The 13,759-nt window shown below is 43.0% G+C and overlaps 1 protein-coding gene across 1 annotated transcript in view; it reads right to left on the bottom strand.

Annotated features, from left to right (window-relative positions):
- Positions 1 to 5,126, bottom strand: part of LOC109470232 (histidine N-alpha-methyltransferase-like) — a 7,654-nt gene extending 2,528 nt beyond the window's left edge. The window contains exons 1-5 of the mRNA XM_019769078.1: positions 4,873 to 5,126; positions 3,922 to 4,130; positions 2,748 to 2,954; positions 1,831 to 1,949; positions 1,030 to 1,162 (exon numbers count right to left, since the gene is read on the bottom strand). Coding sequence (XP_019624637.1) covers positions 1,030 to 1,162; positions 1,831 to 1,949; positions 2,748 to 2,954; positions 3,922 to 4,130; positions 4,873 to 5,051 — 847 coding nt within the window. The 5' untranslated portion in view covers positions 5,052 to 5,126. The remainder of the gene's footprint in view (positions 1 to 1,029; positions 1,163 to 1,830; positions 1,950 to 2,747; positions 2,955 to 3,921; positions 4,131 to 4,872) is intronic.
- Between the last annotated feature and the right edge of the window lie 8,633 nt (positions 5,127 to 13,759).

The raw sequence follows: 13,759 nt of genomic DNA, 5'->3' as shown, positions 1-13,759 counted from the left end.
CCATAGAAAATACAAAGTACCCATAGAAAATACAAAGTACCCATAGAAAATACAAAGTACCCACAGAAAATACAAAGTACCCATAGAAAATACAAAGTACCCATAGAAAATACAAAGTACCCATAGAAAATACAAAGTACCCATAGAAAATACAAAGTGGAATAAAAAATGCTAAGTGTACCTATGGGCCTTCCTATAAGTTAACAATATTGACGTGAAAAAAAATGCGCAAGAATACAAGTTAGTCAACAAAAGCCATTTGTCTGCAAAGTATATTGCAAACGAATCATCAACTATATATTTCATAACGTCAAAGATTATTTATTTCATACGTTACCGTATCAAAAGGCAGAAGCGTCAACCATGGAAACCATGATGCAAATTAAAAAAAAATAACTTAGGGGACAAATACCGTTAATATTAATTTCGGTGTCTTTTAACCCAAAATCATATTTGAAAAAGGTGATTCATTGGTTTCTACCAGTCCCGCACAAATAGGGTGATATTTGACCCAAATTTGATGACTTTCCACCAGGAGTCTGGCGTGACGTAATAGGTCCTTTCAAGGACATTATACACAGAGTATAATGTCCTTGGTCCTTTTAATCTAATTAACTCTATAGCATATATATGTCCTTCGGATAAAATATGACGAATGTCGTGATTATAGAAGGACTGACATGCTGACAACAGCCTACGGAATTCTCTCTCAGGTGATTATTCGTCCTCTGGCTTCTCTTTATCCATTTCTTTTCGAAGAGATATTCTTTCATGTACTAATGTTAACAGAGTATGTGTGATTTCATGGTCAGTTGATTAGATTAAGAGGACCCATTACGTCACCACAGCCTCCTGGTGGAATAGGGAGTCATCAAACGTGAACATTGATTTGGGTCAAATATCACCCCTATCTGGACTGGTAGAAACCAATGAATCACCTTTTGTACAAATAGGATTTGGGGTTAAAAGACACAAAAACTAAAATTTGTTATTTAAGCAATAGACTATCCTTTGCACAACCACACTCACCGAAGTGTACCCGCTGGTTGCCTTTACTGCTGAGTGACAGTTGAATGTAGCTGGGCGTGTCCCCGTCCGCTGGATTCTCCACAAAATCAAAGCTGTACTCGAACTTCTCCTTCTTCATGTCTCCTCCAAAGTCCTGGAAACATATTGACCAATCAGAAGGCTCCATCCCACATTCCTTATGACGCCGTAATGTCACAAATAGAGTCAAAACCGGGTCTTTAATCATCCCAACCCATACATTAAACAATCCAATAATCACCCGCATATGACCTCAGGTGACCCAAATAGAACACCGCTCTGTTCTAAAAAAATCCAAAAATAACTTGAGTTGTGCTGTGCTGTGTTCCAATGACCCCGGGTGACTCCCATAAGAACACCTGTTCCCTGCCTTTGACCCAAATAGAACACGACCCTCTCCAGTGACCTCAGGTGACTCCAGATGGAACTTTGTTCTATTTAAGTTTGTATGTGTTATACAGGAATGTGTCACTCTTTATTGTGTAAGTTTTGATAGGCTATATGATAATAGCATTAATGGTCCGCCATTTCTTGGTGAATATGGTGTGATAAAGCCTTGTCAGTTGCTATAACCACCGAATAAAGCCACTGAGTGAGCGCAGACTTGTCAGTTGCTATAACCACCGAATAAGCCACAGAGTGAGCGCAGCGAACGAGGTGGCTTTATGAGATGGTTATAGCAACTGACAAGGCTTTATCACACCATATTCACAGGGAAAGGGCGGGTCATTAACCATTAATTAATCTACTATCAGTAATCCACGACAGTGGATATGGACACACCTGATTCAGACGACAGATGAGGTTATCTCGTAACCATGGTGACCACTGGGCATCGTATGCCTTGGACAGGGCCTCTGGGTCAGTGTTCATGTCCAGCCCTAGTACGAACCTGTCCTGAGCTGCAATGAAAAAAAAAATCGGAGACCTCAAATCCCTCCATGGAATATGAAAACTTTTGTGTAAAAGAGCCTTTAACGTTATGTCTACGTCTGTTGTTCTCAAGTTGTCAAAACACGGCGGGAGTCACCTAATTAATAATTTAAATGATAAGTGAAACTGAAGTGATATTCTCCAAACAGATTCATTCAACGAAATTGGCTACCCGAATTACCATTTGCCCCTGGACGGTTGGCCAATGGTTACATTCGGCCAATGGTTACATTCGGCCAATGGTTACAGGCGGCCAATGGCAATAGTTGCAGGCAGCCAATGGTTACACTGTACATTCGGCCAATGGTTACATTCGAATTCAACCAATGGCAATGGTTGCAGGCGGCTAATGGTTACCTTCGGCCAATGGCAATGTTTGCAGGCAGCCAATGGTTACATTCGGCAAATTGTTACAGGCGGTCAATGGATGCAGGCGGCCAATGGTTACAGGTGGCCAATGGTATTCGGCTAATGTTACATTCGGCCAATGGCAATGGTTGCAGGCAGCCAATGGTTACATTCGGCAAATAGTTACCTTCAGCCAATGGCATTGGATGCAGGCAGCCAATGGTTACATTCGGCAAATAGTTACCTTCAGCCAATGGCATTGGATGCAGGCAGCCAATGGTTACATTCGGCAGGCAGCCAATGGTTACATTCGGCAAATGGTTACCTTCAGCCAATGGCATTGGATGCAGGCAGCCAATGATTGCAGGCGGCCAAAGGTCACAGGAATATTCTTGGAGATTAAAACTGAAGACACTCACCACCAAGCTGCATCCTGATGTCCGTCATCATCTTCAGCTGGTCCGTGATCGCGACGTTACTGAAGCTGCTGCCAAGGAACAACAGCATCTTGGCCTCAGGTCGGGCCGCAACGTGCCGGATCCCGTCCATGTACAGTCCGCCGAACGGCTCCACACTCAGCCCGGGGTACTCACTCTCCAGCTCCCGCCCACAGTCCTCGATAAACTCTGTGTAGAACAAGAACAACAAACAAACAAACAGGCCGAAAAGGCGTGAGTTTTGTGACCTGTCTACTTACAGTTTAAGCAACTTGATCATGAGTGTGTCCATGGTGTATATGTAGGAGCATGTGTTATTTTGTGAAAAGTATAGCCTGGTATCCAGTCTGATTCGTGGAAGGGGCCACAAGAGCTCTGTCCCGCCCGCCTCAAATAGGTTTCCCGGTGTGTATTTCACGAGAGATTGATTAGCCATCTCCTCGTGCTGGGGGAAACCAAATCCCCAAGCATACTGTCTCTTATTAGCGTAACACTCCTACCGGGTCGGCCTGTTGCACTGGTCGGGGGAAGCTATTAGAGCCCCCGAAGGCACAACCTGCCTGAACACCCCAATACCCCCGCCCAATGACGTAAGACTGGATACCAGGCTAGGAAAAGTCTACTAAAAGTAGATTGTAAGCTTCGTTGTAAAAGCTAGTCCACGCTGACATCTACATCTACATAATACAGGACACTGGTACCTCACGGCACATCGCGTCCTGGGAAAGAAGGTGCAGCTGGTGTGGGATGTGTTTGTGTGTGTAGTCGTTTGTGTGGGCCCCAAAAAGTGGACGCGTACTCCAGTTTGGGTCTTACAATAGACATGCATGCTTGGGCTCTGATTGCTCTACTTGCCCCCCCCCCCTTAGATTCTTTCCTAAGTAACCCAGGGTGCTGTTGGCTTTTGCTGTAACAGTTATGTAGTCAATGTGTGCATTCCATTTCAACTTATGTGAGATTATGATACCTAGGTACGGGTGCTGTGTGTTGGTTTCAAAGGGTTCTGAAAAAATGTGTATAAGTGTTTGAAAACTCTTTCATACTTGTGTATATGAATGATGGAGCATTTCTTCACATTGATATGATTCCGATAGAACACCTTAACCTCCCCTTGATACACCAAGCTAGCTACATGTAGAGCCTATGCTACTGTTACCCTTGGCTATGTCCACTGGCACAAATGTGAAGTTTCCGTGCCGCTTCAACATAGCCTCTATAATCAGGCGGGTTTTCGAGGAAGCTCCACTCCCGAGCTCCACGAGAACGGCTGGGGACGAGATCTTGCTAGAGATCTCGTCCCCATGGGTCTTTAGCAAACTGTACTCGTGCTCCCACAGTTTGTAGGTTCGTGAGTTATGTACCAGTCTGTGGAAACGGACAAAACAATCAAGCCAGGGAAAAGGTTACGTCATCTCCGAGCAGATGTATGGCTTCGGATTTCATGGTGTTCGGTGAAAAAAAAAACACGTCGAACACTTCAAGACCGAATGACACCAAAAAAAGTCTGTAAAATACGTACAAATACCGGAAGTACACATACAATATAGTCACTTGAAGTTTGTTCCAATCATGATGACTGAGAAATTGAGTTTGTACAGCCTTCTAAAAGTGACTTTAGCAAGCTTCCCAATCGCCAACTTCGGGCATCTCTATTTACATATCTATGTTTTATTTTTGCATTTCTGTGTTTTTTCCTGAGCTGACATCACTGGATGACATCAGCTCAGGAAAAATACAGACATGCAAAAATAAAATGTAGAGATGGAAATCGCCTGCCAGTAGTGGATTGTGCTGACTTTTCCAAGGTAGGGCATTAAAATTTCGAATGTAACAGGAGAACCGTGCATATTTATTGTAAATGTGTCTGTTAGACAGGTAATACTAGTTATGTCAAGTACAATCAGCTTAAGTCATATTTTGGTGTCATGAGCACTTTCAATCATGTACATAGACGTAACATGCCGAACCATAGGTCTGCTTGAAGATTGGGAAAAAGTAGACAATATTATTTTCGTCAGTGATTCACGCAAGCATGGAGTCAAAGCATGCCGCAAAATGAGGAAATGATCATGCGGTGCAGATGCCACTAGTGGTAAGCCATACTCACGTCTCGTACAGTTCCGACCCGCGGGTGTCGTACAGGTACCAGTGCGGCACGTGTTTGCGAGGTGACGTCAGCCCGGCCACCACCGGCAGCAGCTCCTCGGACACGTCACCGCTGCTAATGACGTCATTCATGCTAGGATCAGGGATGACGTCACTTCCGCCGTTCTCCAGCGTTGCCATGGAAACAGTTCCATTTACTGTCCCGTTTCCGACAGGATCAGGACGTTCGCTCGCAAGTCGCTCCGCTTGGGTGTTCATTTCCTTACGTTTGTTTATCTATGTAAGGAAACTCAAATTAGTGACAATACACTCACTACTCTTCCTGTAGTCCTCTTACACATAAATTTTAAAATACAAAAATTATAACTACATTATAACTACTATTTACGTTCACTTCTGACTACTTTAAGAACTCCTTATCGTTCCAGCACACATAAATGCCTTAGGTCATACGTTATCAATACACAATGCATCGTTCTGCATAGCTCTAAACTGCACTCTCAAAGCAGACCAACCTTGCAATATCAGCTGTCTACTTGGCCAACATCTACATTGAAAGCCGCTTCCCTAGCTATTAAGCATTGTAGGTGCTAGTTCGTCTTCGGACTTCGCATTCTGATTTGTACCATATGGCATTAGTCAGATGTCTCGTACAGTTCCAGTTATACACAATCAAGGGTGTAGACACGTCGATGAAGGTTAGACATCCAGGTAATACGATATGCCAAAAAACAGTTACTCAAGCAACTGGATATGATTTTGAAAACGTCAGACGTTTCAGCTAGTATCCACTAGCTTTCGTCAGTGACTGAGAGACCAGAGAGACCACCTACAACACAACCAGGGTCACTCTTTCAAACTCGAGTCCACGGATGTCTTAGACCGCGAAACACGCTGGTGGGAACGGGGTGTTAAAGAGGCAATATATGAAAGAATGTACAACCCCACCCTCAACAGGGAAGGGGGGCTACGGGTCGATCTTTCCGGCACTTGGGATTTGGCACTCCCAGCCCCGAGGACAGACAACACTTAAGCTCCTGTCCTGTATAACAGGAGCTTTCAGACTAATTTGCATCATCTTGTCTTGACTTGTCTGACTTTTGTTCCTTTTTCGACTTCCAAAAATTTGTCTTCACTTTATTTGCATATCAATCAACAGGTTGTGTATATAAACCTGCTTTCCCCTCTGGTCTCTCAGTCACTGACGAAAGCTAGTGGATACTAGCTGAAACGTCTGACGTTTTCAAAATCATATCCAGTTGCTTGAGTAACTGTTTTTTGGCAAGGGTGTAGACCCTTGATTGTGTATTAATATGGCGTTTTGAAGCCAATATTACCCCACCCAACCAGGTTTAACTTGGCTTGACTTGACACAATGACAGTTTTAACAGTTGACTGAATTTGAATTGCAACATGGCGGCGCACCCGAAGGCTGACACGCAATCTCATGGACATTTTGTACGTACTTCATGCGGCTTCATGGGGGTGACTCACGTCGACGCGGTAAAAATTATAGAAGGCCGCACGCCAACTACACATTTAGAATAGGTACAGATAATTTTATGAGCTGCGTGTAAGAAAATTCTAACACTGTGCACTATAAGCTCGTCGCTCGAGGCATAGCAATCACAAAAGGCATGGAATGTGAATCTCTGGGTCAAACCAAAGCACTGCACTCAAGGGGAAGGACATATGAAAGTAAGCCTCGGACCCAAAATCAACTTTCACCCCAAACACGCCACTTCGTAGATCTTGTCAGCCATGATGCGATTTTGCAGCGGACTGTTGAGAAATGTGGACTCAAACCTGAACCATCGAAACCCTTGTTACTTATTTTTGATAATTTAAGGCACACTCGACCACAGATCCTAGCCCCCAGTTCTCGTTAGGTTTTGCTCACACGGGCCGGGTCAGTTGTTCGTGGCCGCGCAAAAATGCCTACAGCTACAGGCGCAGAATTTGGATTGTGTACACTACAGGCCCGAAGATAGTAATTACGATCCCTTTCGGTGGCAAAACAGTATCCATTGACCAGAGGACACCGTGCAATTTGGATCTGCTTGAAGATTACGAAGATAGCTAGCTAAATCCCAGGATATATGGGACTGGATACCAGGCCAGGCACACACTATAACGCCCTTTGTTATCTCGCCTTAAGCTTGTAGACGGCCAATAGGTACCCTCACGGTAATAAGACGGCTCCTAAGTTGTGTCTCTATGGCAGTAACAGTCCTAAGGTTTTCTTTTTAATGCCCACGATCATGATAATGATCATTCTGGCAAACTCATACACCAGGGTAGACACACACTATAACGCCCTTTGTTATCTCGCCTTAAACTTGTATTAAAACGGTCGATAGGTACCCTCAAACACTCTTAAGGTGCGTCTGTACGGCATTAACAGTCCTATGTACTATGTATGTACTGTACATATTCATTACAGCATCAGTACAGCTAAAACTTGTGATAAAATACAAGGGAAATTTACCTGGAGAGTTTCAGGTGGCGCTGACCTCGGGTGCGGTGACAGAATGAATGGATGAACAAAGGATATACTAGTAACGTACCAGTCCCACCTGGCTGGCCGCAGGCTAGTGTAAACTACAACTTAATAAGATAATCTCCAAGCCTAAATACCAAACAGGTTCTCTGGAGTCAGGCAACCTTTTGTCATGCTAATAGTCGGCTACTATATATATACCCGTTTCAAGGCCGATTTCGACTTTTTACCTCCATGAAAAATGGAGGTATTGTTTTTTGGTCTGTGTGTGTGTGTGTGTGTGTGTGTGTGTGTGTGTGTGTGTGTTTCCGCACATCATAGTTGTAGTCAACATAACTTCAGAACGCTTTTATGGATTGTGATGATATTTGTTGTTGGTAGGTCGTAGGAAGACAGGGGTGAAGGTCAAATATGGGCCTCCTGGTTGCTGACCTTGGTACTGCAGTAGAACGTCTGGTATTGGTATCTTTTGTCCTAAACATGCTATGGTTTTGGGATTTTGGTTTCCTTACTTGTCTGACACACTTAGACTAATCTCTGCTTCAATTTCTTGTTCTATGCTTCTGTAATAGCTTCCATAGACTTGTCTTTTTTTTTCTCACACTCTCAGGCAGTCCAGGGCGTTATCGCCCCTACAGAGGAACCACTACTCTTCCTGTAGTCCTTACATACATTGTAAAATACAAAATCATAACTACTACTTACGTTCATAACTTTGAAAAGTCTTTATCGCTGCAGCACACATAAATGACCTTAGTAGGTCATAAGTTGTCAATACACAATGCATCGTTCCGCATACCTCTATGGTTAAACACGGGCTTCAGGGAGCAGCAAATCTCAACGCAGACGAACCCTGCCGTATCAGCTGTCTACTTGGCCAATTTCTATTTTTGAGAGCTACTTTCTGAAGCCTTGTAGGGACTAGGTCGTCTTCGGGCAGCGCATTCTGATTTGTACCATATGACAAGGGCACAGATAGCGTACAGATGGCGTACATATGCATGCCGAACGTATGCACTCAAGATTTTGTATAAATATAGCGTTTTGAAGCTCTCCCCGGCAAAACCCTCCACGGCATAACTCTCGTCGCTCACCGAAAATAAATAACGCCGCGCCCTCCTACAAGTCCGCGAAGGAGGCTAGCCATTGTACGTGCCTGCGGCTTCATGGGAGTTAGGAACGCCAAGGTGACTCACTTCGACGCGGTAAAAATTATACAAGGCCGCACACCAACTACGCATATAAAATAGATACAGATATAATAAGTTTATGAGCTGCGTGTAAGAAAATTCTAACACTGTGCACTATAGCTCGTCGCGCGAGGCATTACACTCACAGAACGCATGAAATGTGAATCTCTGGGTCAAACCGAATCACCACACTCAAGGGGAAGGGCATCCGAAAATAAGCCTCGGGCCCGAAATCAATTTTCGCCCCCAAACACGCCACATCTTACACTTTTTAGATCTTTCCAACCATGATGCCATTTTGAAATGTCGACTCAAACCCGAACCATCGAAAACCCTTCGTCACTTTTTACCGCGCACTACGTACCACGGATCCTAGCCGCCCAGTTCTCGTTCGTTTTACACTGTGACAGCCCGGGTTATCAGTTGTTCTATCAATCGCTTGCCGTGCACTACAGACGCAAATTTGGATTGTGTACACTACAGACCCGGAGATAGTAATTACGATCCCTTTCGGTGGCAAAACAGTATCCATTGACCAGTGGACACCGCGCAATTTTAATCTGCTTGGAGATTACGAAGAACAGCAAGCAGATTATTATTGGAATGAGCAGAGCACTTTGGACTAATGCCTCTGACCATTTACAGCTTAGAGGTACATATCCAATCTTTTGTAAAAAAACTTCTCTGTTACATAGCGGATCATAATGACCCCCAGTGGGGGTCTTCACGCTTCGTTAAAAATTGAAAAATCTCAATATTTTTGACAAAATCTTGAGATCTTATGAGACAATATTGAGATTTTTTATGACAATCTCCAGATCTTTCAGAAAATCTTAAGATGAAAAGAAAAGGTCTTTCCAAATGTTTTCAAAGTATCTTGAGATTTTTCCATAGCATCTTGAGGTGCTTTAAGAAATATCAAGATTTTTAAAGCAATCTTGAAAAAACGTGAGATCTTTTAAACAATCTTGATATTTTTTAAAGCATCTCGAGATGCTTTGGAAAAATCTCAAGATACTTTGAAAACATTTGGAAAGATCTTGAGACCTTTTCTTTTCATCTCAAGATTTTCTGAAAGATCTGGAGATTGTCATGAACAATGTCAAGATTGTCTTATAAGATCTGAAGATTTCGTCTAAAATATTGAGATCTTTAGAATGAATCTTGAGATTTTTCAATTTTTAACGAAGCGTGAAGACCCCCACTGGGGGTCATTATAATCCGCTATGTAACAGAGAAGTTTGTGACAAAAGACTGGATATGTACCTCTAAGCTGTAAATAGTCAGAGGCATTAGTCCAAAGTGCTCTGCTCATTCCAATAATAATCTGCTCGGTGTTGAAGATAGCTCGCTCAATCCCACGATATATGGGACTGGATACCAGGCTAGGCACACTATAACGCCCTTTGTTATCTCGCCTTAATCTTGTAGACGGTCAATAGGTACCCTCACGGTAATGACACGGCTTCTAAGTTGTGTCTGTACGGCAGTAACAGTCCTATGGTTTTCTTTTTAATGCCCACGATCATGATAATGATCATTCTGGCAAACTCATACACCAGGCTAGGCACACACTATAACGCCCTTTGTTATCTCGGCTTAAGCTTGTACACAGTCGATAGGTACCCTCATGGTAATGAGACCGCTCCTAAGTTGTGTCTGTACGGCAGTAACAGTCCTATGTACTATGTAGGTACTGTACACCATCATTACAGCATCAGTACAGCTAAAACTTGTGATAAAATACAACGAAAATTTACCTGGAGAGTTCAGGTGACGCTGACCTCGGGTGCGGTGGCAGAATGAATGGATGAACAAAGGAATGGGTACTATACTAGTAACGTATCAGGCCCACCTGGCTGCCCGTAGGCCACTGTTAACTACAATTACGTTAATCAGATAATCGCCAAGCGTCACCAAACAGGCTCTCTGGAGTTGGGCAACGTTTTGTTATGCTAATGATCCGCAAGCCTACTAACGCGTTTCAAGGCCGATTTTGACTTTTTACCTCCATGAATTCGAAAAATGGAGGTACATGTCTTGTTTTTTTTATCTGTTTGTGTCTGTGTCTGTGTGTGTTTCGTAGTCATCATGACTTCAGAACGCCTTTATGGATTGTGGTAATATTTTTTTGTTGGTAGGTCGTATAGGAAGACAAAGGTCAGGGCCAAATGTGGGCCTCCTGGTTGCTGACCTTGGTACTGCAGCAGAACGTCTGGTACTTGTATCTTTTGTCCTAAACATGCTATGGTCTTGACATTTTCGTAACAGATAGCTTTTCCTGTCAGAAAGTGGTGTGCGTTTCGTCCCCTACCGACTAAGTTCAGAAAGGAACAGCGTCTTTTTATTATTTAGAGAGAGATGTACATAATTAAATGCATATTATGAAAATGAAGATTTGATTTGCCCGACCTGGCTGACTGACTGAAAGATGAGATTCTATAATTACACTCGCGCCTTACCCCCTTTCAAGGTCAATCCGATCCGACAAGTGTCCAAAATGATTTAGCCAGTTCTGTGCATTATTTGTGTTAACTCTAACCCGGATAACAGAGGAGGGCCTAGGTTGTATTCCCCTTAATATTTAGAATAAAGGCTTTGGAGATAGCCCCTGGTACTTTGCGGTGTATAGTAAAAACAATAACATCATCAATTGCACGAACATTGTTCAAAATAGATCAGCCATTGATATTCTTCTTCTTCTTTTATCCTGCTTCTTCGTCACCAACAATATAAGAAAAATGTTCTGTAGTCTATTTGCTAATATCTTTGCACCTATTTTGTAATCTGTTTGGGTTATTGAAACGGGTAGCCAGTTAGGCCCTGTTCATATGAAGTCAGTGAAGGCGCTTTACATGTGGTTTCCCCCAAAGCCGGTTTCAAGTGGCCCCATCTGAATGCTCCAAATCACATTGAAAGCGCCTCGATCCCAAACTACTTCGGGAGTTGGTTTCGAACCGGTTTTCCCGGATCGCGATTTGCGTCTGAACGCAATGTGATTTCAATGTGACTTTGATTACGGGGTGATATTTCTTTATTTATATGCAATGCCAATATTTACGTGGCAGCAACTTAAAGAGCAGTAATGGTCGAATAAAATGACAATTGAAGGACAAGTTTCACCGCCTCTGGCGGGACCACGTCGGCATTCGGCGGAGATACGCTGGGAGGGGGGCAGCAGCAAGCAGCTGCAGGTCGTTGACCTCTGACAATTATAACACGCTACCTTGCGTGTTTTTATCAAACAACGTAGATTAATGTAGATTTGGAGAATCGTGATCGGACATGGTTTGCAAGGAATGTATGGCACGTGAACCAGATGTGCGGAATGCGAGTTACCCGAATCGCGGTTTGGGTGACTTCACATGAACAAGGCTATTTAGACAACTAGTTTCTACTGGGTTCTTGGTATTCACCTCCTTTAAAGAGCAATGATATAGACCCTTTACGTTGAGAAGAAGACAGTTGATTTTTCGTAAAACCGCTCATTTAGAGAGTTTAACACTATAGATTTCATCCTACTCCAAAATACCGTATAAAGGTCAGTTGTGTGAGTTGTGTCAGTTATGTAGCCATCAGGTGCCCTAAGGCTTGTGATTACTCTATGTGAGGCATGTCTCTTCTCAAGCCGAAGTTGAATATGCTGTGTTTTTTCTTCCTCTTCGATCCATTTAACTTTTGAGCGGATTCATTCATTCATTCATTCATTTATTCATTCATTCATTCATTCATTCATTCATTCATTCATTCATTCATTCATTCATTCATTCATTCATTCATTCATTCATTCATTCATTCATTCATTCATTCATTCATTTATTCATGCATGCATTCATTCATTCATTCATTCATCCATTCATTTATTCATGCATGCATTCATTCATTCATTTACTGTTTTGTCTGATTTAGTGTTATCTGTGTGCTTCTTGATGGTTTAAATCTTATTTGGCTAACTTAAAACGATTAGAGATATAGCCTGACGAAGCTGTGTTTATAAGGCAGCGATAGGCAGCCCATTCCCACCTGGTATGAAGGGCGACGGTCTCAGGCCGTGGTGACCGTCGTCGTTCCTATGATGACCAGCGTTGTCAAAGCAACCGCTGCGCAGATCAGCCTGGATGAAGACGCCATCCAGCAACATGCGGGACGTTTGTTGCCATCTAAGATTGCGAGAGAAGAATTATCCATGAAGCATTGCTCTACATGTATGTATTGATCAATTCACAAAAGAACGGGTCAGCATTTAGATGTGTTGTCACTTAAACGTCACGGTATGTTCAAAAGTGGTTGAGATTAAAAGAGGCTAATCTTTTCAGGAAGCGGTTTTCAATATTATGATACATAAATATAAGTAATATGCCTGGCGCAGGCTGCCATGGCAACGGGCCTGAAAGAGGGGAAATCTTCAATGCTTCAAATGAATAAAGTAACCAATAAATTTGGATACCAGGAGATTCTCCATTCTTGCTGTGTTGATGTTCTTACAATAAATAAATGAATAACAAAATATGCTAATTTTCGTGTCATAAGAATTTTTTTCTCCGGGATTTTCCAATTGGTGTGACTACAAAAAGGAAATGAATAGATGGATTTAACAGAAATAAACATTTTGTCCTGAATCCATTGCAACAAAGAAATGGATTTCATATTATTTCATGTCATATCATTTGCATGCTTTGATTCAATACCCCTGTGTTCTTGTTTTTTTTCTGCTTTAACGCCTATAAGTAAATCGATTACTAAGCAGGAAATGCTGCGTAATGGTGTCCTTGAAACACTTAAAACTGACCTTACAGCTAAGGGACGTCCTTCTGTGCCATGGGTTCGGTCCACATGTCCAACGGAGCCCTGCTCCAAACTATCTTCTGGCTGGAGCACGGCTGGCAAAGCCGCTACATACACGCCCCCCTGCCGCTCTCCCTCTCCGTCTCGGACGCCGCCGCTCCAGGACTAAACCGGCAGCATAACTGGTTCCGGTACCGAGTAATGATGTCACCCTTCACTAGGATCAGACTCGCCTGCATGTTGTCGTGTTTCTACTAAAAATAGTTCTCGCTCGAATGGGTTTCACTGGTTTCATTGGTCGTAAAAATATTGCCAATCACCAAGGCGAGTGGATACTTGTTGTCGTCCATACTCATGTGGGGACAACAGGCTGTTTTGGGCACAGCAGACTGTTTTGGGCACGGCAGACTGTT

The sequence above is a fragment of the Branchiostoma belcheri genome, unplaced genomic scaffold (genome assembly GCF_001625305.1).
Source record: "Branchiostoma belcheri isolate BF01 breed outbred unplaced genomic scaffold, Haploidv18h27 scaffold22, whole genome shotgun sequence".
Taxonomy (NCBI): Eukaryota; Metazoa; Chordata; class Leptocardii; order Amphioxiformes; family Branchiostomatidae; genus Branchiostoma; species Branchiostoma belcheri.
Note: the sequence above shows the minus strand (reverse complement) of the source record. Positions and strands in the feature narration are given on the sequence as shown.